A 27022-nucleotide genomic window follows, 5' to 3' on the forward strand; every position below is an offset into this window, starting at 1 on the left:
GTGGACGTGCCCTCCCAGTGAGGTTCCTAGGGAAGTGCTGGGGAAAGGGACCCTCTGCTGGTAGACACAGACACCACCCTCCGTAAAGGGACACACAGCCCATGGGCAGGGACACCTGTGGGGGCCCTGCTTCTCAGCCTTGGCTCCTGGCAGGGCCCTCGGCAGCCCTAAAAACAGACCCTGTGTTAGGTTCTCCTAAACAGCAAGGGGGTGCCCTTCCTACTCCCACAGCTGGGAAAATATGTCTGTAGCCCTTGTAGGCCCCTTAACAGAAGACAGGGAGGAGAGGAAGGCTCATGTTTCCCTTGGTTGTGCTTTCACTTCTAAAATATTCTTTTTCTTTTTTCTATCAACATTTTAATGAGGGGTTGAACATAAGATAGAAAAATAACATTCTAGTCACATTTTTTTTTTAAGAGGCAGGCTTTTCTTGAGACTTTCATACAAGGCAATGGATGAATAATGTTCACCTCCTAAAGAAAACGCATACTGAGCACAGAAAGGCACTTCTTCAAATGCCTGTTGGAGTTACCAACAACGCCAAACCAGCCTGTCACACTCTAGGGGCTGAGTGTCCTGTTTTTTTTTTGGAAACAGCTCAGTTCAGACTTAAGCCCTGTTGCTCTCAGAGGCTAGGGGATGCCTGACGACTGTCATCAATTTCACATAGTGGGGTGATCACAGAGGGGAGGAGGGGTGTTGGTGGAAGGGTCCACATGCTTGCTTCTCCTCTGGTGGGGCGCTGGTGGCCAGAGGCTACTACCCCCATGGGTAGCCTTGCTCACTCTCCATGGAGGGACATGTGATCCAGCAGGTGAGCTGGGACTAGGCCTCTGTGACCGCCTGATTCCCCATAATAGAATCCCTTGTCATCTACAGGCCCATAGACTGTGACTACGTCCCCTGCTTTCAGCGATAGCTTGCCCTTCACCAGGCCCCCTCCTCGCCTGTCCTTGGGGTCATAGTCCAGAGCTGCCATCATGGTTGTCGGAGTCCACAGTGGAGGCCTCCTGGTGAGTCCACGAAAATCATCGAGGTGGGCCACAGAGGGTGCGTGCCCCTGCGCTGGCAAATGCCGCCTCCTGTCAGTCTGCTCCATGCCTGACTCTGCTTCAGCCACCAGGTGCCCAGGGATGTTGCCCACTTGCCCATTGCATTCACCATGGTAGAAGCCATGTGGGTCCAGAGAGCCCCACACTCTCAGCAATTGCCCTTTCTGAAAGGCCAGCTCCTCCTCTGCAACCTCGGGGTTGGCAGACATCACTAGGGGGTCATAATCAAAGAGGGCCACAAAAACCCTGACCGGAGTGTCCACGCCTACCCCCAGCTGTGGGGGGCCATCCCTGGACATCTTAATGACTTTGTTGGATGGAGCTGGACAAAGCACTGAGCTGGGCTCATGGAGCTGGCACTCCCTCTTGCTACCCAGAGCCTGACCTCGCCCACTCTGGGCCCTAAGCTCCCTTCTCTGCTCTTGTCTCTCTGTGCCCCACGGACCGAAGCACACTGCCTCCACCTTCTGCAAAATGTTGCGAAAGTCAGACACGTATCTTTGGCTTGTGCCCAGCTGGGGAGCGGTGAACACTTGGGCATCTTGCTTTTGCCTGAGGTCCTTCTCAAGGGTGGCCTTTTCCTGACATAGTTCTTTCCCAGGCCCCCACTTGGGGGACAGATGGACAACTCCCAGAGCAGGGCTTTGGCTGGTGCCCCTGTGCTGGTAGTGGTCTTCTTCCTCCTCAGACTGGCTACTGGGCAGAGGCAGCCTGTAATTCTGGGGACTCTTCTGAAATAACATCTCCTTTCTGCATACCTCCCAAGCTTCTGTGGGCCCCTGGCCTTGGCTGCCAGCCTTTGCACTTGGATATTCTCTTTCTGAACTCAGGTTACGCACTGGGGAGTGCCTCTCTGGCAGTTCTTCAGGGAATGCTTCTAGGAACTCAGCCCGGGGCTCCCCACAGCTTCCGGGGGTGTGAGAGCTGGCTTTGGCAATCAGGGGAGCCAGTGCCAGCCTCTGAGGGCAAACGGGGAAGGTGACTCTGCATGGGAATTGGTCGCCACATGTATAGCTAAAGGGAGAGTTCTCCGGTAATCGTTTACAGGTGACACAGTCCTGAGGGATCTGAGCTGGCACCGAATCCAGGGACTCCCCACAAAGTGACATGGTTCTCACCGAGACCTTCTGGCACATCAGGGGCAGCTGGAGCTGGGATGATTCCAACAGGGTGCTCCCAGCAGTGGCATCAGTGACCTCTGAAACCTTGAGCCCATCGGCATACACAGCATAGCCAGTGACCTGGACTCCATTGGAGGATCCGGCAGAATCGATGGTCACTGGGAGCCAGCTGACCACCAGGAGGCCTGGGGAGGTGTGGTGTTCCACCAGCACGTCCAGTGGAGGGTCAGGGGGTCCTGCCAAAGGTGTGTCGAAGGTGATGGTGGAAGACATGGTTTCCCAGTGTGTCTGCAGTGAGTCCCATGGCAGCTGCACCTCCACCCGCGCCTGGTACCGCGTGCTGGGATGCAGGTTTTGAAAGGTGTAGCAGCTCACACCTGCTGGGGTCAGGGCATGCTCCTGGTCATCAAGGTACACCACGTGGGGATGGCTGCTGCTGCTGTAGACCCAGGTGATCTCAGCCGATGTGGCTGCAACATTCTGCAGGTGTAGTTGCTTGGGGGCCACACAAAGGACCCCTTTGGCCCCCAGAAGGGGTCTGGAGAAGTCCTGCTCCTCCACACTCTGCAGCAAACCAAGCCAGCCATCTTCTGTCTTGGCATCTGAGATCTCTATTGCCACTTCTGTTTTGGAGCCCACCTTTTTCTGGCACGTCCCTCTGTCCACAGCTCCCTGAGTTTTCCCAGGCAATAAGCTGTGACCAGTGCCTTCCTTTGAAGCTTCGCCCTGCCCCGCTGGGATCTGAGTGGGGCCAAGGTCTGGGGACTCTGGGGGCAGGCAGCCAAAGATGTCACTGTCTGGAATCTGCTCTACCAGGTTGGAAGGCACCAGACCCCGCCGGCCATCCTCAAGCTCCCCTTCATAGAAGCCATCTTCATCCATGTCTCCAAAGATATATACGTAATCCCCAGCTGTGAGGGGCAGCTCACTCTCAGGGTGTTCATTGGGCCCCTCGAATGGGTTATAGCTATATCGAACCAGGAAGATCTTGAGCTTGAGGGTGGCAGGGGCCTCTGAGTCCCCCACTTCCAGCGTTGAAGACACACTGTCTGGATCTAGATCCTCCACCTCACTGGCTGTGTCCATGTCCAGAGCAGGGCAAGATGGCACGGTGGCCCATATGGACTCCACCTCTGAGGAGGAGTTCGACTGGGAGCTGGTTTTCTTGGCTTGGGGGCTGGAGTCCAGAGGTTGGCTGGCTGGAACTCTTTCTGGCACTTGGGGGGCACTGACTGGGTCCCCAAGGGCAACTGGGCTCTCCAACAGAGAGGTTTCTTTCTCCTGTTTGTCTCTGCTGGGCTGTGATGATGCTTGGTCTTCAGGCTCTGGCTGGAACCTAGTCCTTCTGCTATTCTTGCCTTGAGAATCCGGAGCTGGGGGCGCCTCCCAGGGTTCCTGGGGAGGGTGACCAGGCTGACATTGCAGCGCCCGCATCTCCTCTCGAGCAGCCTGGAGATCACTCAGGGCCTTCTGCAGGTCATGCTGCAGCTGTTGCTGCTTGTCCTGCCCGCGTGCCGCCTGCTGCAGCAGCTGCTCCGCCAGCAAGCCGGTGGCATCCCGCTCCTGGCACGCGCGGCACAGCTGCCTGCGCACATCGTTGTTCTCCGCCGCCACCTTCCGCATCCAGTCTGCCTGGGCCTGCAGTCGCGCGTTCTCCTTGGCCAGCCAGGCGCCCTCTCGTAGCGCCGCCTGCAGCTGCGCCTCTGCCTCCTCGCCGCGCCGCCTCGCCTCCGCCGCCTGCGCACCGAGCTCCTCGCACTCGCGCCGCCGCGCGCCCAGCTCGCGCTCCAGCGCCTGCACTTGGCGCCGCGCATCCTCGCAGGGTGCACTCTGGCCGCCCGCCTCCGCCCGGGCTCTGCAGGTGGCCTGCTGCAGCGTCAACTGCCTCTGCAGGCGAAGCACCTCCCGTTGGGACTCGCGCTGCAGCCGGTCCAAGTCGCTGATGTTGAGCCACTGGGCGCTGGCCGCACCCCCACTAGGGTGCGGGGCGCTGCCGAGGCCCGAGGCGACGTGTGCCTGCAGCAAGCGACACTCCTGCTGCAGCTCTTCTATCTGTTTGTCCTTGGCCAGCAGCGCGCTCGCCTGCTCCGACAAGTCCCGAGAGCGTTGGCGGGCGAAGGCCTGGCACAGCTCCAGGCCAGCGCGGCTCTCGCCCGGCACAGGCGCGCTCACAGCCCGCAGGTTGGTTTCTTGCAGCTTGCGGGCCCGGTCTTCTAGGCGCCGCGCCAGGCCTGTTAGCTCCGCATGCTTCACCTTGAGCCGCTTCACCTTCTCGTCCTCCTTGTCTGGGAAGCCTGCGCGCCGCAGCTGCATGTTCTCTGCATGCAGGCCAGAGCAGCGGCGCGCCAGCACCTGCAATGCCTGGGACAGTTCCGAGTTCTGCTTCACCAGCTCCTGGTAGTCCAAGCTCAGCGGCGAAAGGGTCAAGGCCTCGCAGGGCTGGCTCCCGGAGTCTTCTCTTGGCGGGTCGCTAGGTCCCCTGTGCTCCGATGGTGGTGGTGGTGGTGGTGGTGGCGGCGGCGGTGGCGGGCGGCGGCGGCGGTGGAGGCGGCGGGGGGCTCGGGGAGCCCAGGATGGACGTGTCTGGAGAGGAGGAGGCCCGCTCCTCGGATTCAGGAGCCTTTGGGCGACTCAGGGTGCTGTCGAGCGAGCGGGAACGCGCTGGTGCCAAGGAATCAAGGGAGCTGGCGCGCGTAGGGAGCAGGCTGCCTGGGGAGTTGGAGCACGCCGTGGGCACCAGATCAAGGGAGCGGGAGCGCACGCGGACGCCGGCGCTCAGGCTGCCAAGGGATTCGAGTCGACAGGCGGACTTTGGGAGGCGGCGAGAGTTGCAGGCGGTGTCGGGGTGCGGCACTTCCGAAAATTGCACAGCCTGGGGGTCGGGGGGCCGGGACAAAGCCGGGTGCCAGCGGAAGTGCTCCAGGATGTACTTGAGGAAGAGCTGGCGCTCTACGTCGAGCGCCTCCTGTAGGTGGCGGATGCGGGAGGCCTGCTCGCCGTCTGTTTCCCAGCGAAGTTGCGCCAGCACTTCCTGCAGGCGACAGCGGCACTGCGCGGCGGCGACTTCGGGCGCCCCCGCGCGGCCGCAATAGCCTCGGTTCACCAGTTCCTCGGCCAGCTGGCGCTGCAGCTCCCGGGCCTGGCGCACGACGCCATCACGCTCGCGGTGCAGCAGCTGCTGTAGCTGCCGCATCTCGGCCTCCTTCCAACGCAGCAGCTGCCGGATCTCGGCCTCGCGTTCCCGCAGCACCTTCTCCTGCAGCTGCCGCAGCTCCCGACAGCGTTGTGCCTCCCATTTGGAGCGCAGATGGTCAACCAGCTGCTGCCGCTCCCGCTCAGCCGTCTCCCGCAGCTGGCGCGCCTGGGCCGCGAAGCGCCGCCGCTCCGCCAGCCCGCGAGCCCGCTCCGCCTCCAGCTCCGCCCGCAACTTCTCCAGCTCCCGTCTCTGCTCCTCTAGCACCGCCGCCGCCGCGCCTGGACTAGCTGGCTTCTTGGGTGTCACGCGGCTACCACCCGAAGGGTTGGGCGAGTCCTTGGTCATGGTGGCCACGGCCCGGCCAGACGCCTGACATTGCCTGGCCCAGGCCGCTGCTCGTCAACGGCCGCCTACCCGGCCAAGGCCAACCGCCCCGCGTGCCCCTTCCGGCGTCCCTGGTGGTCTCCACGTGCCACTTCCGCCCCTGTGCATGTTCTTCCACCCCGTGCTGTGGGTGCACCAGCCCTAGATCCTCATGAGGCTGCTTACGCCAGGGCTGGGCTCTCAACACCCTTATTCAGTCCAGCCCATGTCCTTCCCAGGATGCCCAGGGGTCTTTCTGACCCCAGGCCGTTCCCTGTTTTTGGCACCATGTCCCTTGCGACCCATCCCGATACTTTCCCAGGCGCTCTCCAATCCCTTTTAGGTCAATGGGCTGATGGGAAGCCAGGCTGCTCCTCTGGGCCTAGAGAAAGGGGCTCGCTGTGTGGGTCAAGATCACAGATGAGATGTGAGCTGACCCAGCCTGGCCTTGCCACAAGTTCAGGTAGTATATTTGGCCTAGGTGGCTGAACATTGCGACAGGATATGCCCAAACTTGGCCCTCAGCTAGGGGAAGGTACCTCTGGTTCCTGCACCTCCACAGGGCCTACTCTTCCAAGGCCCCCTGTGGTTCTAAGCACTTGCATGCCACTATCTATTTAAACCTCCTATGCCCATTTTAAAGATGGGAAGTTCTGAGCCCATAGCCTGGGCATGGTGCCAATTGAGACATGGAAGTAGGGCTTCTTCAGGGACCAAAGCCCTGAATCATCCTGCAAGGATGCTCTGAGAGATACTGACATCTCCGTGGTCACACAGCCCAGAAGTAATTGAATGGAAATTCAAACCTGCAAAATTATGCCTCCAGAGTCTATGAGCATTCTGGCTATATTTGCCCAATCTCAGGTCACAGCTGTGAGGACCCCTCTCCAGTCTTTCTTCTAGTGGGGAGCCACATTCTGCATCTGCAGAAGGAGAGAGAGTCAAGTAGAACCCGGAGTGGGGTGTCAGCCAGTTGGAGAGTCAAGGAGGGAGGTAAGAGAATGGGGCTGCCATAGGGGCCCAACCTGCCCTTTGGTCTACCCAGGAGTGCCCGGCTTTCTGCTTCTCCAAAAGGTTAAGCCAGAGGCCCTTATGAACTCATTTGGGTCTTCATACCACCTCTCTGGAGACAGCAAGACCAGAGAACTTTCCATGGCTCTCCAAGGGGTAGTGTAATCAGATGGTTAGGGCTGGAAGACCCACGGAGTCAAACAGTTCTTCAGCTTGTTCTACTTCCGTGTCCTCATCTGTAAAATGGGCCAATAACGTAGCCCTCTTCTGGGCTGTGTGACCTCCCAGAGTTCTCTGACCTCTCTGAGCATCCATTTCCTCTGTTTGTGGAACTCTGGTAGGCGGCTCACTAATTTTAAACCTGTTCCCTTTTTGGCAGCTAGAGAATCTGAGGCCTGCAAGGCAGGGATTTGACTAAGGCCAGGCAGGGCTGCCATGGTGTAGGCAGCACAGGCATTCCCTATGCTCTCTGGACTCGCTCTGGATGCTTCATGGTAGGTGGGATGCCTCAGAGTCCTGGTTTCTATCTAGACTCTGCCACTTTTTGGCTGAGTGATCATCGTGCGTCTATACAATGGGTATATTGATAGCCCCAGCCTTCTAGGGGTGGAGGGACATCGGAACTCTCTTAGATGAGGGCTGGGTATGCAGTAGGAGCTGCACCAATGTCTGGGTAAGTTCTCATTTTCCCATTCAGGGCTTGGGCTGAACCCTCATAAGTTTCTTCCAGGAGTCTGAAGAATACCCCTGACTCAAAGGCCTCTGGGCTTTTGCATGTGTTATTCTCCACATCTGGAATGCCAACCTCTCCTAACACAAAGATAACAACAATGTCCATTGCAAACTAAGCACCTACTATGTGCTATGCTAAGCACTTGATATACATTATTTAAACCACCCATTTTATAGATGAGGAGTCTCGAGCCCCAGTGGATTAAGAGTTCTGCTCAAGATGATCTGGCTCATTAATGGGTCCCACATAACCCGTGGTTTTGTCCACTTACCTACTACTAACCTTGCCTTGTCCCTTGGCCTCAGCTTAGCAGTCCTCTTCTAGTGAGCCCTCCCTGACTCTCCAGGCTGGACCTGGGCTTCTCAGGACTCTACAGCCCTAATTGCCTCAACTGGCACCCCTCTTTTTGGAGCAGAGACATATCTGATACACATTGGTATCCCTGCCCGGGGTAGGCTCAGAGGAGGTGTAAGTGAAAAGTCCTTCCCCAGAAAGGAGGGGCAAGGACCCAGGGCCAAGCAGCCAGGAAGGGCGTGAAGAGCACTGCTCAACCTTGCCACCTAGCCTGCCTACCTCCCACATTCAGGTACCACCTGGAAGCAAGGTCTGGGGCCCCAGGCTCCAGGTTGCCCATCAGGGCCTTGGGCAGAGGCCTCAGGCTGGGCTGGGAATGAAAGTCTGGCCTCAGCAGAGATGTTGGGGGGGTCCCGAGCTGTGGAACACGCACACATGCGCACATGCACACACGCACACATGCACACACGCACATGGCTTTTCTTGGCCGGGCCATCTGTGTGGTTAGGAGTTCAAGAGTCCTAGTTATATGTGGCTTCTCCCTACCCTGGCACCAAATGGCTCCTGAAAGGTGCAGATGGATGTCTGGTACTTGGCTAATTGCATCCAGACCTTAATGTTGTGCTCACACTAGAGACTCCTTTACTTCTCTGTCTACAGTGTTGGCCTGGCCTGGGCAGCACCTGGGGTCTCTCATAACTCAGGCTCGGCTGTTCTGAGGATGGCTGTCTGGCCATGAGCCACCCACATAACCTTTCTGAGTGAATTTCCCCTCCCCACAAAGCCTCTTTTCCGTGACTGACCTTCCCCAATTGTTCCTGGTGCAATCCAGACAGACAGGCCCTCTCACTTACAGTCATTTCCTCAGGTAGGTGAGCAAGTGATCTTGGCCCCATCTGACAGGTGGGAAAAATGAGGTTCGGAGAAGCAGGTGCTGTGTTTATTCAGCATGTGGACCTGTGGGCCCCACTCTTTTTGATGTACTCATATTTTTCAAACCAGGTTCCCTTGAACCACTGGTGTGTAACAGGAGGTGCCTTTCGGCAGTGGTGACTAATAAGAACACAGGAAATTATGGCTCTAGATGTTCTCTTTGAGAGGAGAGGTGAATGTGGGGGAAGATTGGCAAAGATGGCCTTTGCTGGGCCACTGGACATGGTAGCTACGGGGAGAGTATCTTCATGGAATACTCACTGCAATTCTGTTTGACAGAGTAGGACCTGGGGCTCAGTGGGAGCAGGTGGCTGGCCAGGGCATGTGGACAGCCATGGCAGAACTAGGGTGGCGGATGGGTCTCTGTAGCCTGGATGTCCTGCTGCAGCCTCAAGCAGGGCCTCCAACAGGTCAGGAGGGCAGGACGCTACCAAGGAGGAGGACTCTGGGGTGAGTCTCTGGGAACCCCTCAGTTACCATCCAGCAGCTGCTTGTGCTGGAGCCATCTGTGGCATATCAGGAGCATTCTGATTATGGTTAAGTGGATGGGCAAACCAGGGCTTCCCCTGAGCCGGGCTTCTGCCATCCCCACACTCATCATGTTGTGCAATGATTGTCCAGTGACCTGCTTGTCACCCCCATCAACTCTAAGCTCAGGGAGAGCAGACTGGCGTTAGCTCATCATGTTGCTGCATTCTCTGAGTCTTGGCTTTCTTACCTATATCATGAAGGGGATGGATTACATAGGTAATTTTCAACCTGGGTTCCTCAGGACTCCAGGGTTTCTGGGAAATACTACAGGGCTGTTGGGGTTGGGAAGGATATGCCAGGAGCTGAAGGGAAGACACTGTCCCTACTACTTCCATAGAGCACAGCCACTCATGAGTGTCATTTATCAGTTTCTAAAGAGAACTTTGGTTTAAAGTGTTTTAAAGAAGTGTGCTGTTAGAATCAAGTTTGAAAACCTGAGTTAGAGAACTTCCTATGTATTGCGTGCCCACACATATGCTGCCCCCACAGTCTGTGATACTGACTTTTGAGAGAAGGCATATACTCCCTTCCCATCTTGATTCACTCCACATCACCAGCCCTATATTCCACGCTGCCTCTCTCACAGTCTCAGTCTATTATAACCTTGTGGTCATGGGATCAAGAATCCTGGGTAATCTGGTTCACATCCTCCTCTGCCAGCCTGGTCTAGCCCTCTTTCAACTCTGCCACCCAAGCCTTGAACTTCGCAGGGCTTGGCTGGCCTTGATGAGGGCTGTGGGCTCCATCCTGGAGGATTTTAAGTTTCCTAACTTCTGCACTTACAGTAGCTCCTTATTTCCACTCCGCTTTCCTTATTTTTGGATGAATGTGTTTTCAGTTCTCTGAGGTCACCTCAGCATCTAGAACAGTGCCTAGCACATGGTAGGTGCTCAATAAATACATGATCGAAGAAGACAGAGGCAGACAGGCGAGATGTGGCCTCTGTCCTCGTGGAGTTTACAGTCTAAGGGAGGACACAAAGATTAAACAAAAATATAACAAAGGAATGTGGTGAATTCAAAGCTTGGGCAAATGCTGTGAGTGAGAGGTGGGATGCTAATGGGAAGAAGAAGCCCACCAAAGCAGGTTTCCTGAGAACTGAGATGGGAGAGGATGGGAGGTCTATAGAGCTGAGATCAGATTTCAGGAGCCTTCTGTAGTCTGGCTGCTGGCACCAGCCCTTTCCCATGCCCACCCCACCCAGGGCAGGCCCATGTCCCTTCTGGCATTGATTCTTAACAATTCTGTCATGATTCTCCTTTGCTTAAGGAGAAACTGGAGCTCAGAGAGGAAGGGTAACTCAGCAGGATCCCAAACAGATCTTCTCATCCCTAGCACTGCCCCTTCCTGGATGGAGCTGGATACCTAAGGAGCAACCGTGCTTTCTGTGTGTACATCCTGGGCCATGCAGCCTATTCTGGTTGGTCCACAGTCTCCTGGGCAGGGAGAGGCAGTGTGCACCAGCTTCCAGCTCTCTGGTTGAGGCCCCTAGCCTCCTGGGCTGGCCTCTCACCCTGGCAGCCCTGGCCTAGCTCCTGAGGTGTACGCCTCTGTGGGTGGCCAGTCTGCCTTCACCTGTACTTTACATGTCTTGTCCATGAGTTCTTATCACTTCCAAGGAGGCTGACCCTATCCCCTCCAAATGAGGAAACTGCCCATGGTCATACAAGGACTTGTGCCTAGGCCAGTGTGACCCAAGTCTGGGCTCTGAACTGTTGCCATGTAGCCTAGCTCACTGGCTCTGGCAGCCAGAATCAGATCATCATCCCCTAGTCCTTGGACAAACCACCACTGATTCCTGAGGACCTTGTTGCTGTTGGAAGCATCATGGTTTTCCAGCTACCCACTGTTGCCAGGACAGACCTATCTTCTATCCTCTGCCATCTCTACTTCTCTCCCCCCTGTATCTATTCCAATCACACTCCTTCCTTTGCAGCCTGAAGCACGAGGCCTTGCCTACTTTGTCTAGTCATTTGGCTGTTGCTCTGAGTCAGGGGACACGTCAGGCAAGCCATTCTCTCAGGGCCTCAGTTTCCTCACTTATGGGATAAGACATGACATTTTAGCATTGGCTCTGTGGTTCCAGTCAATTCAGTGGCAGGTACAAATGTCCAGCATCTAGTGCCAGAAACACAATCAGCTTTATAGAGTGCGAGCGTCCATTGCCAGTTCCCTGCCCTAACAGAGGCACTTTCTTGTCCCTGCAATGCTCTTGTCCTCTCTTGTGCTTAAGAACTCCCTCTGGCCCTGGCCCTGCCCCTGGCCCTGTCAGGCCCCTCCTCTGAGCCCCCACACTTTACCAAATCCTTCTACCTTCTGTCATTTTTCTTGGATGCTGTCATTTTCCAGGATGCTGTCAGCCCCTTGAGGGCAGGTGCCACCTTTGTATCTTCTCTGCACCTAGCAGACGAGCACCAAGGACCCTGTGCTTAGTGGAGGAAGGAGCAGCATGTGGTAAGTTTGAGCAAAAGGGCCTGGAATCCAGAAGGAAGAGAGGAGGAGGAAGAGGCTACTTTTGATGGGAGTCTCGGGGAGGTGGCATGAAAAGTCAGGTCTGAATGAACACAGTTAGCTGAGTAGAGGGGAGAGCTGGTATGACCAGGAGCCAGAGCAGGAGAGGGGCCCCAAAGACCAGGCAGCTTTCCACTAGGACTGAGTACATTTCCTGTGTACTTGTTTAACAAGGGAACTCTGCTGCTCAGAGCCTCAGTTCTCCACCTGCAAAGAGGGTGCAAGGGACCTATCTTGCAGGGCAGTGGCAAGAAAGCAGGAGGATGCCACAGCAAAGGCTAGTTCTCAGTGCTTGGCCTTTCCTGATCCCAGCCTCTATTCCCAGTTTAGCATGTCAAGTTCAAGAGTACGCATTGTGCTTCCTCAACTGGCTTGGAATTCTTCATGGCAAGATCCCTTTCCATTTGTGGTTCTCCATAGGGGAAAGCAGTTCCCAATAAAGCTGTGTTCTTTCTTTGACTTGGGACTACTAAGCACCAGGCCCAATGCACGCAGTAAGACCATAGAGTCAGTACCCAAGCCAGGCTTCCAAGTATCCCATGGCTCTAGGGAGCAGGCTGATGGAGTCCCTCATACATATGCCAAATGTTTATTGAGCACCCACTGTGTGCCGGCCCTGGGGAGAGATAAAAGGCAGACATGGTCCTTGATTGCAGGAGGCTTGTCATTTGGTCTCTCTCCCACTCCCTCCAGATTTTAAGCCTGGGCTCCCAGGACACTGTGTGGGAGGCCAGCTCTATTCCAGCTATATATTTCTAGTGCCCTTTTCTTCTTTCCTCTCATAGGAAACTGATTGCTCTTAGAGTGGAGAGAAAGTCCTTAACAAGGCCTAAATGTGTTTCTTTGCTTGCACTGCCACCCAAGGGCCAAACCACCACCATCTCTTTGCCTGGATGGCTGCAACAGGCTTCCAAAGGGCCCCTCCTCCCCCTACCTACCTCCATTTTCCATTATCCAATCAGAGTACTCTCTTTAAACGTGCAAAACCAAATGACTATTTGGTTGCTACCTACATCCATCCAGGGGCTCTCGCAGTACATAGAAGAAAAGTCAAATCCCTCCCGTTCCTACAAGGCTCTTCACAGTCTGTCATCTGCCTCCTTCACACCCTCTAATCCTTCATTACTTCATTTTATTCACCTACCACCCAGACAGCCTCATGGTCTTTGCCAGTACTGTTTCCCCTACTTAAAACACTCTCTGCCAAACCTCCCAGTGGCTTTCCCATCCTTCAGGTTCCAGAGTTGCCTGCAGACAGGAATTGGGCGAGGATCCTAGCTAGCTTCATGACGTTGGGCAAATCGTTGGGCTTCTCCATGCTTGTTTCCCTGGAAATGGGGCTGTTAATGGTAACCAGTGTTGACTATTATTACTTATACACTATTTTCTCAGTGAGGCTTCCCTAACTTCCCAATGAAAAGTCACTTTCCTATCATTCAGTTTTCTTCACAGCACTTAGAAGTGCCTGAAATAATCCTGGTTATTCAACAATCTTATGTAACCAATATTTATTGTGTACCTACTATGTGCCAGGCACAGTCTGTAATGGCCATCGGATTAGACAGCCCGAAAAGGCAGGATCTCCGCCTGCTGCATTCATCCAGGCCTCGCTAGCACTGTGGCCCGCACACAGTAGGCGCTTTGCACGTCCGGTGCGCCCCGCCTGCCCCTCCCCCGCTCCAGGAAGTGCGGGGGTTCAGCCGCCTGGCCCGCCGCGATGCACACTGGGAAAGCAGCAGCACCAGATTCAAGATGGCGGCCAGCAGGAGGCTGATGAAGGTAAAAGCCATTCTCCGGCGCCGGCCGGGCGGTGGGCGGCGTCCTGGGCCCGGGGCCCCAGCGGCGGGTCGGGGCTCCTTGGGGTGCCGCCACCTGGCCTCCCACCCTGTGTGGCCCCGCCGCCACCCCGGTCCGTGCGCGGGCTGAGAGAGCTAACGGGGCCGCCTAGGCCTCAGCCTGGGCGGGAGCTTCGGGCCGCGCTGGTAGCCGCCGCCGGCTCCTCAGGGCGGCCCCGGGCGTCCATTCCGCCCAGAGCCCGGCGGAGTCCCTCTCCTCGCGGCGGCCGCCTCCCAGACCTGAGGCGGCGTTGCTGTGGGAGCCCAGCCAGGAGGCCCCAAATCAGGCGCCCGTGGGGAAGGCCCGAGCGCTGGAGCCCCGGCCGGGAGCCCGCGCCGCGGAGCCGCCCCGCCCTGGGCCGCAGCGCGCCGGGCTCGGAGTCCCGCTCCGCCCCGCCGCAGCTCGGGAGGCTTGGGAGGCTTAGGCTGGGGAAGGAAGGAGGAGGCCGGACGACGGAAGTTAGGTCAGTTTTTGATGGGTCGTTTGAAATTGCGTTGGGTCGTAGCAAACTGTCGCCTTATGACTGCAGAGTCACACAGCGGGCAAGTTTCAACTCCAGGAAGGCGTGGGGTCGGCCGGATCGCGGCGCGGTTCTCCTTCTCCATCTTCTTTTCTACCCACCACTTAGTCATCCCGATTTCTTTTCCCTGATGAAGCAAAGTGCCATTTTTGAGGGGTTGGGGGTTGGTTTCAGTCAGTCGAGTCAAAACCAGCCAAAGTTTATAAAAATTACTTGGTACTTTGTATCTTTAATGCACCGAGGTGCCTTCGTGTTAATTGGCTCCTTTGGTGAGGAACGCAGATGCTAAACTGGCTTAATTCTTTCGCGAGTGTTTCCTTGCGTCCTCGAGAGCCGACCTCGCCTACGTTTGTGAGTCGGCTGGCGGCTGCCGGGCTACACAGGGCCGGAAATAAAAAAAGGTCCAGGAGTTGGTTTCCTGAGGGGAGATAAAGAGCTGGGGTTCCTCATTGGCAGAGCAGTGCTTGGTAGGACAGGCCATTGAACTTGGAGTCACAATCTCTGGGCCCTTTCTTCCTGGGAACGTTTCCTTTCTTTTGTTCACTTAAGGGCTGGAGACGACATGTAACTTCATAAAACTGCATTGGAAGTGGGCACGAAAGAACAGTCGGCAGACTCCAGACTTCTCATCTCTTTGTCAGTGACACCACCCAGTCATCCAGATGAGAGGACTGTTATTCACCGACTTCCCTACTCTACTCCCCAAAAGTCGTCACTCATTAAGCCTTGTGAATTTTACGTTAGATTTGTTTGAGAGTGTGCCTTCCTTCCTAATCTGACTGAAATTACTTGAATTCTTATCCTTATCTTTCAGGTGCCCTCCCAAGTGCTTTTCTCTGATTCCCCTTCTGGGACACCAGAATTCTTTTTCTAAAGCAAATGTTTAATCCTTTCACTCCTATTGAAAACCTCTGTGGTTTTATTGTCCTCAGTAGTTAATCCTATCTTCTTACTTAGAATGTAAGACCCTTCTTAGGTTGGCTGAAAGTAATCGGTTCAGCCATCCTTCCTGCCTCTTGGTTTCTCTCGCACCTAATCACAGTAGCTACCTTTTTTTCCCCCAGCTTTTACTCGGTGCAGCTCTGTACTTCACATTCATGATCATGTTTAATCCCTGTGAAGTAGACATTATTATTCTCATTTTGTACATGAGAAAATGGAGTGGAGGGAGATTCGTTGGCTTGCCCAAGTTTTCTTAGCTAGGGAGAGAGAGCTATGATCTTTTTGGGTCTGACTCCAAAGCTCCCTGCTCTTACTTGCTATGTGGTCTTTCTTTGCACATGTTGTTCGCTCTACCTGAGAAAGGCTGCCTTCTCTCCTCTCCTTTTCAGGGCAGTCCCAGGTTCAACTCCAGTGCCAGCTACTGTGTGAGGCTTTCTCCCATCCCCCTTCAGAATGAGTTGTTTCTTCCTTTGTGTGATTAGAGCACTTTCTTTGTTTTTCTTTTTCCTATGAGTACTTGTCTCAATCTGATTTGTGTTAGACTTGTCTTTCCTACCAGGTTCTGACTTCTTCAAGGGCAGGGATCTTGGCCTAATTCATCTTGGTATCACCTAGTCTAGTTCAGTTGACCCAATTTTGGGTTCCCAGGCTCCCGGGAGTCTGAGAAGGGAGTTACTATGGTTTTTGATTTTTTGTGTGTGTTTCCAAAAAAAAAAAAAAAAAAAAACAACGTTAGAAAAAAATATGTAACATTAATGGAGTACTTACAAGGTGCTAGGTCATTTATAAGTTTTTTTTTTCAACACCTAAAGTTAGTGTATTGTCATTTTGATTGAGAAATAACTTTCACAAATGAGAAAATTGTGAGGCTTAGATAGGTTGTGTTACCTAAGGTGGAGTAGCAGACCCAGGAGGGGAGAGATGAGATGCTAAATCTCCCTGGCTCCAGATCCCAAGTTCCATGTCATGCCGATTTCTTTCTTATTCAGAGGATACATGGAGAAGGATATCAGTTCTTGAGTTGTGGATGGAAATTCTTTCAACTCAGTAGGGCTAATGCTGGTTACAAGATGCCGATCGTTGGCTCTGAGAGTCAGTGTTTATACCTGGTTAGTTAAAAAAAAAAAAAAGATTGGTGCAGGTTGATGAATACGTGGGGTGGAAGAAATGCTTGAAACTAATAAATAAAATGTTAAAAATATCTGGAATATAATGAAACAAAAGAAAAGTAAATAGATGTTGAATGATCAAATGGATTACATTTTTCTTTTTTTTTAGGCCTATAGCACCTGGTATTTCTAGGTGGTCTCCCATCCAACTACTAACCAGGCCTGACCCTGCTTAGCTTCCAAGATCAGACAAGATCAGGCGTGTTGAGGGTGGCATGGCTTACATGGATTACATTTTAAAGAACTTTAGATTTCCTCAAAAACTATTTTCCAGAATACTCAGAGATTTCTTTGTAACAATGTCTGCAGATATTGTAAAATACATTAGTAAAAGTGGAGCGATTTGCAATATCAGGTTGAGAGATTATTTTATTATTTATTTATTTATTATTTTTTTAGGGAAGGCAACCCTTGGTTGACCTCACAGATTGCAAGGACCTTGTCAGTTTACAATCCCTTATTTTTAATTTTTTATGCCTACAGCACCTGGTCTTCCTAGGTGGTCTCCCATCCAAGTACTAACCAGGCCCAACCTTGCTTAGCTTCCAAGATCAGACAGGATCTGACTTGTTCAGGGTGGGATGGCTGGCCATAGACTTGAGAAGTTATTTTAGACTCGAGTGTGATAAAGTCTTTAAAAAGTTTCCCAAAAGGATTAGCCTTTTTCAGAACCCTTTTTAGGAATTACAATGTTAGTAAAACATTAAATACATTTTAATTTGCAAGCAGCAGAATTCAGTATTGATGACTATAACCAGATTGTAACTATTGCTTCAACCTGGAGTGGAATAGCTACAAAAGTGAAACCTGTAGGTGCGCCCAAAGGAAGCTGAAGTCTGATAGTTCCTTTTCGACCTCTCTATTGCACACATCTCTAAGGATCCTCCAGCTGAGTATCTTCCCAGAAGGGCTTTCTCATTGGGGAAATCTGTAAATTTAAGAGAGGGATGACTTTAAGATGAAGAATTGAGATTTGTAGCTATCTTTTAATGCTATTTAAATAATGTTCACTCAGGACTCTATATTGTTATACTTTCAATCCATAATCACATGTGAAGGGGTAGGAGGAGTCACTAAATAACAGTTTATTTCTTGGAATTTATTGTACTAAGCAATGAACTAGTTTGCTTTTGAGTACAGATTTACATTCTATAAGGTTGGGTAACTAGAATGATAGAGCAGTGAGTATGTCTGGTCCTGGTGGTGTGTATGTCAGGAAGTATGGGGAGTTTTACAAATGATGCTATGCCAGTAAATGTCCTGAATCTACTGGGGTTTGGGGAATTGAGAAAAACATTGCATTTTTTATCCTAAATTCATACATCCCAGTAAGTTGGGACTATTTCAGTCTTCCTTAATGATATTCTTTATAAATGTTTCTCTATTAAAAGATAATTGGTACAGGCCCTGGGAAGAAGTAAACTCCGTTACTGCAACATTTGGGACCTTTTTTTAAGGTTTATATTAAAACAGAAAGGTTCTTTTCTGATCTTACAACTTTAAAGAAGCTGCTGATGTCACATTTTATTATACCAGGTCACTTAAAAATATTCTCATTCCATTGAGAAGTATCACTAAATGTTTGAGATATTTGTTTTCTTTGCTGCAACGGTAAGTTAGGCATTAAAGCTTAGAGAACCATCCCTTTTGAACCCAGACTCGGTATCCAGTCACCTTGAGCGTTTTCCTTTGAATGGCACATAGACCTGTTTGTAGGCAGTTAAGCCTAAACTCATCCCGTGCCCTTCCTTTGTCTTGGTAATGGTAATAGTCCACTTGCCTACTCAGTCACTCGAGGAAGAACCTGGGGGAGCCCACCTTGCCCCTTTCTCCCACATCTAGCCACTTGTTAGATTCTGTTGAACTACGCCTTTATCTCTGTTCTCTGCTTGTGTTCACCATCTCCTCTGCCACTCCCTGAGTTCAGGCCATTCCCATTTGTGGCGGAACACTTGCATCAGATTCCTCAGTGGTTTCCTTTTATTTCTCACCAGTCTGTCCTCAGCCCTACATGATTCCTAACCAGCAGTGTGTTCAAGAGAAGTACATATGCTCAGGCCTCTCAGAGATTGGAACCAAATTCAGTAGATTAGGACTCTGTATTTCAAAATCCACATTCCTTACCATGTTTTTTCAAGATCTGGTCTTGCTAGTCTTTTGTCTCCCCACTCGTCCATGGAATCCTGTAACATGGCTTGCTTTGCACACCCTGGGTCTTTCGATGGGCGTCTCTGTCTCTTTTCTGCACCAGGGTAACTTGTCTTTTAAGACTCAGCTCAAGGGATACCTCCTCTGGGCTCTGCCCTTGAGGAGCTCAGTAAGGGAGAAGAATGGCATGTACCTAGAACAAAGAAATTCTGATTCATCCACTGCTGCATGTTTTCCAGCCAAAGAATGGAGTACAGGGGAGGGAAAGACCCTCTGACTTGGAGAAAGAGGTGGAACTTGGTGTGGCCCTTCAGAATGAGTAGGGTTTTGGCAGTTGAAGAGGAGAGGGCCCTGGCATCCAGTGAGTTAGTTGGGTAGTTTTCATCCCTCAGAACAGATGTGGGCAGTGATAATCAGAGATGCTCTGAGGAACCCCAGTAACCATCTACCTACCCCCACACCCGCAATACAGCTACATGCTTCTAACCTTTTGCTGTCCTTTCCTAGGGTTTTAGTTAGGCCAGCCCCTCAGGTACTTTCCAGAAACATTGGGGAACTGGCCTGGTTTTACTCTAGGTTGGCATGTCCAGTGCATCTGGCCCTTCAGAACTAGGAGCGCTCCCTCCCTCTGCCCTGGCAAGGCTAAGTTCTCTGGCCAGCCACTGGGAGAGCTGCCTCTTCATTAAGGGACATCATGGAGAGAGATGCTGATGGGTTTAAGAAGAGGTGGAAGAGAAGTGCCATAGCTTTTCAATTGAGGGATCAGACTTATCCCCTCCCGCAACATCCAGGAGAAGCAGCAGGCAGATCACTTGTGAGGGCTCTTGCCTCTGTGTGTCTCCTCTGGCCAGCTTCATCCTATCTGTCCTTGAGGGCATAGATAAGTTTAACCTTCTTCCCAGAAAAAAAGGGAGAGGAAAGACTCTTTCACTGGGACAAAGCTATTGAGAACAGCTTAGTGGTTAAGAGCTCAGGTCCTGGGCCTGTAACATCTTAGCTGAGTGAACTTAGGCAAGTTATTTAATCTCTGTGCATTAGTTACTTCATCTATGTGCGAAGGTTCAGTGAGTTAATAGAAGAGTGCTCGGCACGTATTAAGTGCTAGATATGTGTAGATATTATTATTGGGAGTGAGCAAGACTCATTCCAGACCAGTGAGAAGAGCAGCCTAACAGGAGAGAAGTTTGGAGGATTGATAGGAGTGGTGCTGAAGAGGTGGATTGAGGCCATGTAGGGTTAGGCCTGCCTGGACATGACCTCACCACCAAGGCAGAGCCCATTCTCTTACCTGTAGTGCTCTCCTGAGTCTTGAAGTAATCTGTTCTTAGGGTTAGTGAAAGGTTTACCGAGACAGCTGTGTGGATGTATCTTTGTTTAAAATGTTTACTTTTTCCAACAAAATCAAAAAGCTCTGGAATTTAAAGTTTGTCTTAGTATGTCAGAATCTTACTCTGTATTTTCTGTGTTTTCTCTTCCTGTCTTGAATGTACATTCAGTGCAGCGACAGTCACTGTGTCCAAAGATGAGTCCAGGTGTGTTATGGAAGGCACCAAAAAGTGCTGAGCTGGGAGGTGGGGATGGGACTTTTGAAGGAAACTCTTGAATAAGTAGTTGGAGTCCCAGAAATAATAGCATTGCCTTTCATCTTCTTTTTTAGCCTTGAAACTGAAAGTTAAGAAAGTTTGCTTCTGGCGGTGGTTCCATTTCTCCTCCTGGCCCTTGCTATAATCTCTTTAGAATTGCAGAGCTGTGAGAGGCCCAGTGATGGGAGGCTGAGGCTTATAGGTGCCATCCACAGACTAGTGGTGGAGCCAGGAGTGATCACTGTCCAGCTCTCCCCGCTCTCAGGGTCTTGCTCCTGCTTTTCACATGGCTACTTTTAGTTTTTAAGGAGAGACAGGGTGGAGAGTAGTAGGATTCATTTCAGGTCATGTGGTGGTTTGGATTTTCTAACAGTTCCAGGTTTGTGTTGATAATAGTTTTCTGTACTTCATTATCTTGTCAGATTTTGCTTCCACTTATTACTAGCATAGTTCAGCAGAGAGGTGAAATACTGTTTTGATAACCCCTAGCCCAGCAGACACATTTGCCACCAAAGCAGTCACTAATGTCAAAGCCAGTGCTCATGGCACTGTTCTCTAACTTTCTAAGAGCAGATGCTACCTGACTCCGTCATGGGATGAGGGAGAGGGTTTAACTCAGAAATTGAACAGCCTCTGAGCCCTTTCTGAGATGGCTTATAAATGTCTGTTTTGCACCAGAGTACCTGTTACTGAGAAAACTCAGCACATGAAAACTAAGAGAAGGATCTACCACATGTTTTACACAAGGGGTTGCTGTCCTCACTTGTCCTGTGTCAGGCTCTGTGTCATTGGGTCCAGTGTTGGACAGACTTGAAGAGGTTCTGTTCCAGCCCTCGAGCTCTCACTCTGGTGAGAGGCGCTGGATTCTGGAGTATGTGATGTAGGTCAAGAATACCAGACACACCCATGTTCACATAGAGACAAATACATTCCAGAAGTGAAGCCGATGGCCGAAAACTGACTGCGTGTGGAGCTGGCATGAGAACCTGTTCAGCTGTAGCGCAGGTCTTGGGTTTAGATTTACAGTATTGAGTTACGTGAAGTCATGATTTAGTGTCATTGCCACTAGTTGCTTTGTGCAAGCTTGGAAAGTACATTTCTGTCAAAATTAGTCATTTTGATACAGTCACACAAAAGCAGAGAGTAACTCTTTCAAATTACTAATGTCCTACTAGTTGTGTAGTTGGTATTTGAGAGTGATCTTGTGCTTAGATTTAAAGCAGATTTGTGTCGCTTTCCCTCAGGCATCCAGCTCCATCTGCCAGCTTTCATTTTGCCTGGCCAGGAAGAGCTTAGAAACGTTCCCTGCACAACATAAACTAACGACTAGCTATGAAGGGCTAGGGCAAATACTGTAAAAGTTCGTGCTTTTGTCATCATAAATCTTGGAAAATGTTGTTCCAGATCAAGCTAAGCTTTCCTAGGATCCTGCTCTGGAAATAAAAGTTCTCGTGCTGCCTGTTTCCAATGGAAGTGTTCACCACCCTAACCCACTGCTTTGTGTGGCTGAGATGTTCACGAAGGAGTAATTTTGCCTCTGATTCTAGTCCTGGCCCTACTCTGTACAAGGTCTGGGACTTGGGCCTCTCTGGGACGTGGCTTTACCATCTGTAAAATGATGCTAATATGTCTGACTTGCTCATCTTAGGGATCTTTTGAGCTTCTGGTCATATCTTATGTGCTGGTCATTGTAAACACTGCAAAGAGTTGTCATAACCTACCGCTTCTCACTCTTCCCTCTTAGGGTCTTGCTCCTGCTTTTCATGTGGCTGCTTTTGATGCATGCCTCTTGCACCAAAGGCATGTATCTTCCATAGCATTTCTCCATTTCTGTTCATTGTTGGGATTTTGAAGACGATGACACCCTAAGCTCATGCCCTCCAGACGGGAATGTGGTGGCGATGTGCTTTTAGTAAGCCCCTGCCTTGCTTTTGTTTTATTTCTTTTTTAATTGAGATATAATTGATCAGGTCGTTTCTGAAAGCTTTGTGCCAACAACCATGAACTTACTCATTTCAAATTTAAGATCCTGTGAGTTCTGGTAATAGGCTGTCAATGCCATATCATGTCTATGCCCTGTTATGTAGAATAGAGGATATATGTTGGTGCCTTGACACTTGTCTTAGAATATTAAGAAATGTGGTGATACAATTATGGAAGGGAATGAAACTAATGTTAATTGAGTACCTACTTGGGTGCTAAGTGTTAAGCACTATATGACATTTCTTGTAATTCTCATTAGGGCCCTGTGAAAGTTTCCTACCATTTTTCGGGTATGATGGTAGACTCTTTGGAGCTTCAGGTGGTGTGAAGGTTGAGGTGGGGTATTGCGCCCAGGCCTGTCTGACTACAGGGGTCTCTACACTTTCTAGTCCATTGATGATTTGGCAGTTTTTGAAGCAACCATCTGCCAAATTAAAATATTATTTCTGTGTGTAATATATAAAGTTAATGTTGAAGAGAGTGATTGGGGATTGGAATATTCTGATTCTGTGGCCTATAGTAATCTTCAGAATAGGGAACAGTAAAATGAGCAATATAAGCCGCAATCAGCATTCACTTTTTTAAAAAAAGTTCAGACTTATATTGCTTTCATGTGCCTGGCTCCGTGGGAGGTGTTAGCTCTTTTAAGAGCTTATTTCTAGCCATGGAAATGACACTAAATTAATCAGGGCATCAGTGTCTTTCTTGCTAAAAGATTGGGTTAGATGGGCATGGTGGTTCTTAAGCAGGATGCACCTTACCGTCACTTAGGAGGTTCTGATTCTGCAGGTTTAGAGTGGGGCCTGGGCACTAGCCAGACTTTATCTCCTCTTCCTCTCTAATCCCCCTTCTCAGCCACATGTAGGTGTTAAACAGCTTCCTCCTCCAAGGGATGGTGGAATCCACAATGCTAGTAAATGCTCCAGCCAAACTTGGTTCCCTGCTGCTTCCCTAAACCCAGTGATTTCTTCTTCTATGTCTCTGAGTATGTTTCCCACACACAGATGTCTGTTTTTTTCTCTGTAGAAGTTCAGCTTTCCCCATCCTTCAAGGCCCCTCTCAGAGCCTCTCTTACATAAAGCTGTTACCTTCTGTAGCCTGCTAGGCCTTCCTAGCTCTGACCTGCAAGCTCCTAGAGCAGTGCTTATCCACTCCCCAAACCCACTCTCAACAGCCAAGAAGATGGCTTTTAGTTTTATTTCCTGTAGTTCTTAGGGGCACAATGCACCTTTTTACATTTGACAAATACGAAATTACGGGATGATATGGAATAAGTTTTTGAAACCTGCAAGCACCTTGAGACTTGCTGGTCCAGAGCATTGATTTGCTGTCTGAAGCAGCCCTGACTTGCACAGCTGATATTTCCTCTGTACATCTGTCTGGATTTCTTAAAGAGTACCATGGCCACAAGCTGGTTAAGAATCATGTGCTCCTGAGGGGTTCTCAGTCAGGCCATGTGTGAAGATTACCCTGGAGATTTCAAACAGTCGATTTTTTAGGCCCCATCCTTGACTTCCAAAGACGAAAAAAAGAGACTTTGAAATACTTTGCCCTAACTCGGATGCACACGTCTGAATTGTGTGACAGAAGGCTTGCTGTGTACAACTGTCTCCTGCTCTCCTGTCAGGGTCTAGCTGAGGCTTATGTGCAGGACTTGGAGCAGAGCACTCTTGCTGGGGCCAGGTTGTCTATTCTGTTAGTGCCTGCAGAGCTGTTAGGCAGTGGTCCGCTTCTGCCACATGCCTCTACTTTGGCCTGGAGTAGGGTAGGCATCAGGCTCTCGCGGCTGTAGTTGGTGAATGAACTTTTTCCTCTTTGAAGAGCTGAGCAGCTCTTCAAAGCTCTTTCAGGTCTGGCAATACGCTGAGATCCATCTTGGCTCAGAAATGGACCTCACTGTGAGAAGCATTGCTCTTTCTCCCTCACCACTTACCCTGGCTAGGAAGCATGCTCTTTCCCGCCAGGAGAAGGAACGTGCGAATTGGCTGGTTCTGCTTTTTCCCTCTTGCTCTTTCTTGGTTTGTCAGCATTGCACCATCACCCCTGAGTAACTGACTGGGACTGCTTCTTGCTCTGAGCAGAACTGAAACAAACCTTTGTGGGGCATATTTTCTAAGCTCCTGTCATTCTTGGCTTTGGTCTTCCTGACTGTTCTTCTAGAGCTGGGCCTCTCACACTTTTTTGTCATAAGGTCTTTTTGTCTGTCATTTGAAATTTTAAATTTGAGCTCTGAATTTACATTGGTTTCTTTACATTTCTTCTCCAGTTCTTCATTCTCAGGATCATTCTCGGTTATAGGGGTGCACTTTCGCTTGAAGTTTTGTCAGTCCTCTTGAGTCATGCCTTTTTGTCTCAGACCTTCAGATGAGCCTGTCTTTTCTCTGACTCCAATCCATCTTCAAGTTGTTCTCAATAGAGGCATGATTGGCATTTTGATTTTAACAATTCTTGTCTGCAAGACCATCTTGTGCAATGCGGAACTTTTAACATTCTGGCCCCCGATAGATAGTACCAGTCATTCTCAGCAGCTGGGGCTCTCAAGGAGGACGAGGAAGACATTGGGAAATTGGGGTGAGATCACAAAGCCTGACATTTAATGGGTGAGGCTAGAGATGCTGAAGTGCAGAGTCCTGGGTGCTGCCACCACCCTGTTGAGAAACACTCATTTGGGGCTGCCCAACATTCTCAGGAGATTACCGGATTGCTTGTTTGTTTGTCTTGGTGTCTCTTACTTCTGCTTTAAAATTAGTTCTTCCTTGTTGGTTAGAATTATGCAAAGAAGGCTGCCACTTTGGTCTTTGATGAGCTTTAACTTTACAACAAGGTAAGTTGAGAGTTTATTCAATAACTACGCTTTGAATACCTTCATCTTCCCAGCCCTGCCACCGTTAGTGCCACCCCTTCTTCTCTGTCCAGGGAGTGTGTGGCGTCCTCCTCCCACAGTATGGCTTTTATCTTTGTTCATATATCTCTTGATATCAAAGCACTGATAGGTGTCCTCCCCTTGCACACAGTACCACTCGTGTCTCCCTTTTTCTTGAGCAAGGTGGCAGTTTTTCACTGCCACATTACAGTTGAGTCCCATCTTGCCATGTTTTTGTAATTCTTTTGAAATTTACCTTGTGTTTATCACCTATACTTCATGTTGTTAGTATGTGGATTTCTGAAGCCATAAAGAATAGTTTCATATTATTTTAAAAATTTATTTCTTCTCATAAATGTTAAATATATTCTCCTGTTGTTTCTTCTTTTTTGATTATCTAATTTCAAAGTTCTCTCTGGAATATTTCCCCCCCTGTCTGCATTTTTGATAGCTCATTGGTCTCACCCCTTAAAGTACATGATATCTCATGTCTCTAGCCAGGAATCTTACTCTAGTGTCTTAAGCCAAGGACCAGAAAATCAAAATACATAGAGAGCCCTTCCCATCTCAGAGCCTTTTATCCCTCCCCAAGCCCAAGCTTCCTAACTGTTCACTAACTCAATCATTAAGCAAGTGTTTTGTTTTTTTTTTTCCCCTCTTTAATTCCCACCCCCTTCCACCTCTGACCTATGGATGTTGTTGGTGTTTCCCCTTAAGAACTGGATCTCTGAAGGCGGGGCGTCTCCTCCCGCATGCTCACAGTGTGCACCTGGGGCCTGGCGCACCCGGGTATGGTCCATAGCTCCCTCTGGGGCGCGAACCCAAGACCTTCTGCGTGTAAAGCAGACATGCTAACTACTACACTAAGCTACCCCTTAAGCAAGTGTTTGACAAAGCATGACCATGAGCTTCTGGGGCTTCCTGATCCCTGCCCTCTCGCCTGCCCTCCTGGAGTTTACATTCTGTTTGGGGAATGGGCCAGAGTGGTATTGTGGATGTGAGAACTCTTCTTCCTGTATCTGGCCAGGCTGTATAATTCCTAGGTGAGCATTTCCAATAAGTCCCAGGCATTAGCAAGAGGCCTAGATGGCGGTTGGCAGGTTCAGTGGTCTCTTAGGTTCCATGCTTTCCCTCCTGCAGGCTTAGAAAGAAGGGTCATGCCACCCCTTACCCTATTTCAGGGGTCACAGCCATTGCCATTACCAACTTCCTCACTGAAGCTGAACATTGCTTAGAAATGGAATTCATCTCTCAGTGTCGGGGACTCTCTCACGGTGTAGGTTGTTAAAAATCCCCAATTCAGACACCACCCCACACTTGCTGGACCGGAATTTTCCAACCTAGGTCCAGGCCTAGACAATTGCAGTGGGCAGCTAGTGTTGACAAGGAGCAGCACCCTGTGCGAAGAAACTTGAGCCTATTGCCTGCCATGAAGCACTAGTGTATCCTATCTGCCTCATGTACACATTCATTCGATGTGCTGTCCTTCTCGGCCCACTCTGTGCCAGCCACACCACACATTCTGCAATCGAGAACCTGTAGCACTGCCTTAGTTCCCCTTTCTCGGGAATTGTGTCCCCAGGGTGCCTTGTAAGCTGTCAGCTGTGTGATGGGAATGGAGGTGTGGACATCTTTGGGGCTTGATGTGGGTGCCGAATCAGAGCCTCTGTGCCACTGCGAGCCACTGCACCAAACAAAGAGGGGCTTCCCATTTCTGGAGGGGTTCATGGGCTGATCAACAAGGAGGAAGCCAGGCCAGCGAGGAAGAAGTCCTGCCAGCCCGCAGAGGAGGCAAGGCCCTGCTGAGTGCTGCTCTGGGGTTGCAGAAGAGAAGGCATCCAAAAGATGTGGAGGAGGCTATTGTGCTATGGATGAGAGGCCGATTTGGGGCATTGGGGGGCAGCATGTCACTCCAGATATCTGAGAATGGAGGATGTTGGGGATTCAGACAGGCACTTAATGGGTGGCTTAGGCTATAAAACATTTATTGGACGTTTGTTTGAGTTGTTGAGAAAGCAGTGGGAAATAGCAGTCTGATGTACAGTTGAAAAACAAGTGATAGAAAATTCTAGACTGAACACATCTCAAGCAGGGCCTTGAAGTAGTCAGGGTGGTTGTGCTTCCTGGATGAGATGGCATTTGCAATATTGACTGTATAATAATAGCCTCTCATGTTTACAAGGGGTTCTATTGCTTCCAATGTGGTTTCCCTTTGTTGTCTACAACTCTGGAT

The 27022-nt window shown here is 50.6% G+C and overlaps 2 protein-coding genes, 1 long non-coding RNA gene and 1 pseudogene across 4 annotated transcripts in view; 2 read left to right on the forward strand and 2 right to left on the reverse strand.

Annotated features, from left to right (window-relative positions):
- Positions 1-299: 299 nt before the first annotated feature.
- LOC120606841 (RIMS-binding protein 3A-like) lies at positions 300-6026 on the reverse strand. The gene is given in 2 exon segments (XM_039868423.1): positions 300-4711; positions 4713-6026. Coding segments are annotated over 2 exon segments (4932 nt in total). The 5' UTR covers positions 5715-6026; the 3' UTR covers positions 300-781.
- A 7408-nt stretch (positions 6027-13434) lies between these two features.
- The window catches only part of UBE2L3 (ubiquitin conjugating enzyme E2 L3), a 45537-nt gene continuing 31949 nt past the window's right edge, over positions 13435-27022 (forward strand). The window contains exon 1 of the mRNA XM_039868428.1: positions 13435-13524. Within this exon, the coding sequence (XP_039724362.1) occupies positions 13498-13524 (27 nt within the window). The 5' untranslated portion in view covers positions 13435-13497. The remainder of the gene's footprint in view (positions 13525-27022) is intronic.
- Positions 16339-26580, forward strand: LOC120606845 (uncharacterized). 2 transcript variants are annotated; one of them, XR_005654003.1, is made up of 3 exons: positions 16339-24497; positions 24694-24750; positions 25507-26580. It is a non-coding gene; the product is annotated as an uncharacterized LOC120606845 (long non-coding RNA). The 2 variants fall into 2 exon arrangements; XR_005654004.1 differs by having other exon boundaries at positions 26372-26580.
- On the reverse strand, positions 16687-16802 carry LOC120606879 (uncharacterized; annotated as a pseudogene).

This window comes from Pteropus medius, unplaced genomic scaffold, assembly GCF_902729225.1.
Source record: "Pteropus medius unplaced genomic scaffold, Ma_sr-lr_union100, whole genome shotgun sequence".
Classification (NCBI taxonomy): Eukaryota; Metazoa; Chordata; class Mammalia; order Chiroptera; family Pteropodidae; genus Pteropus; species Pteropus medius.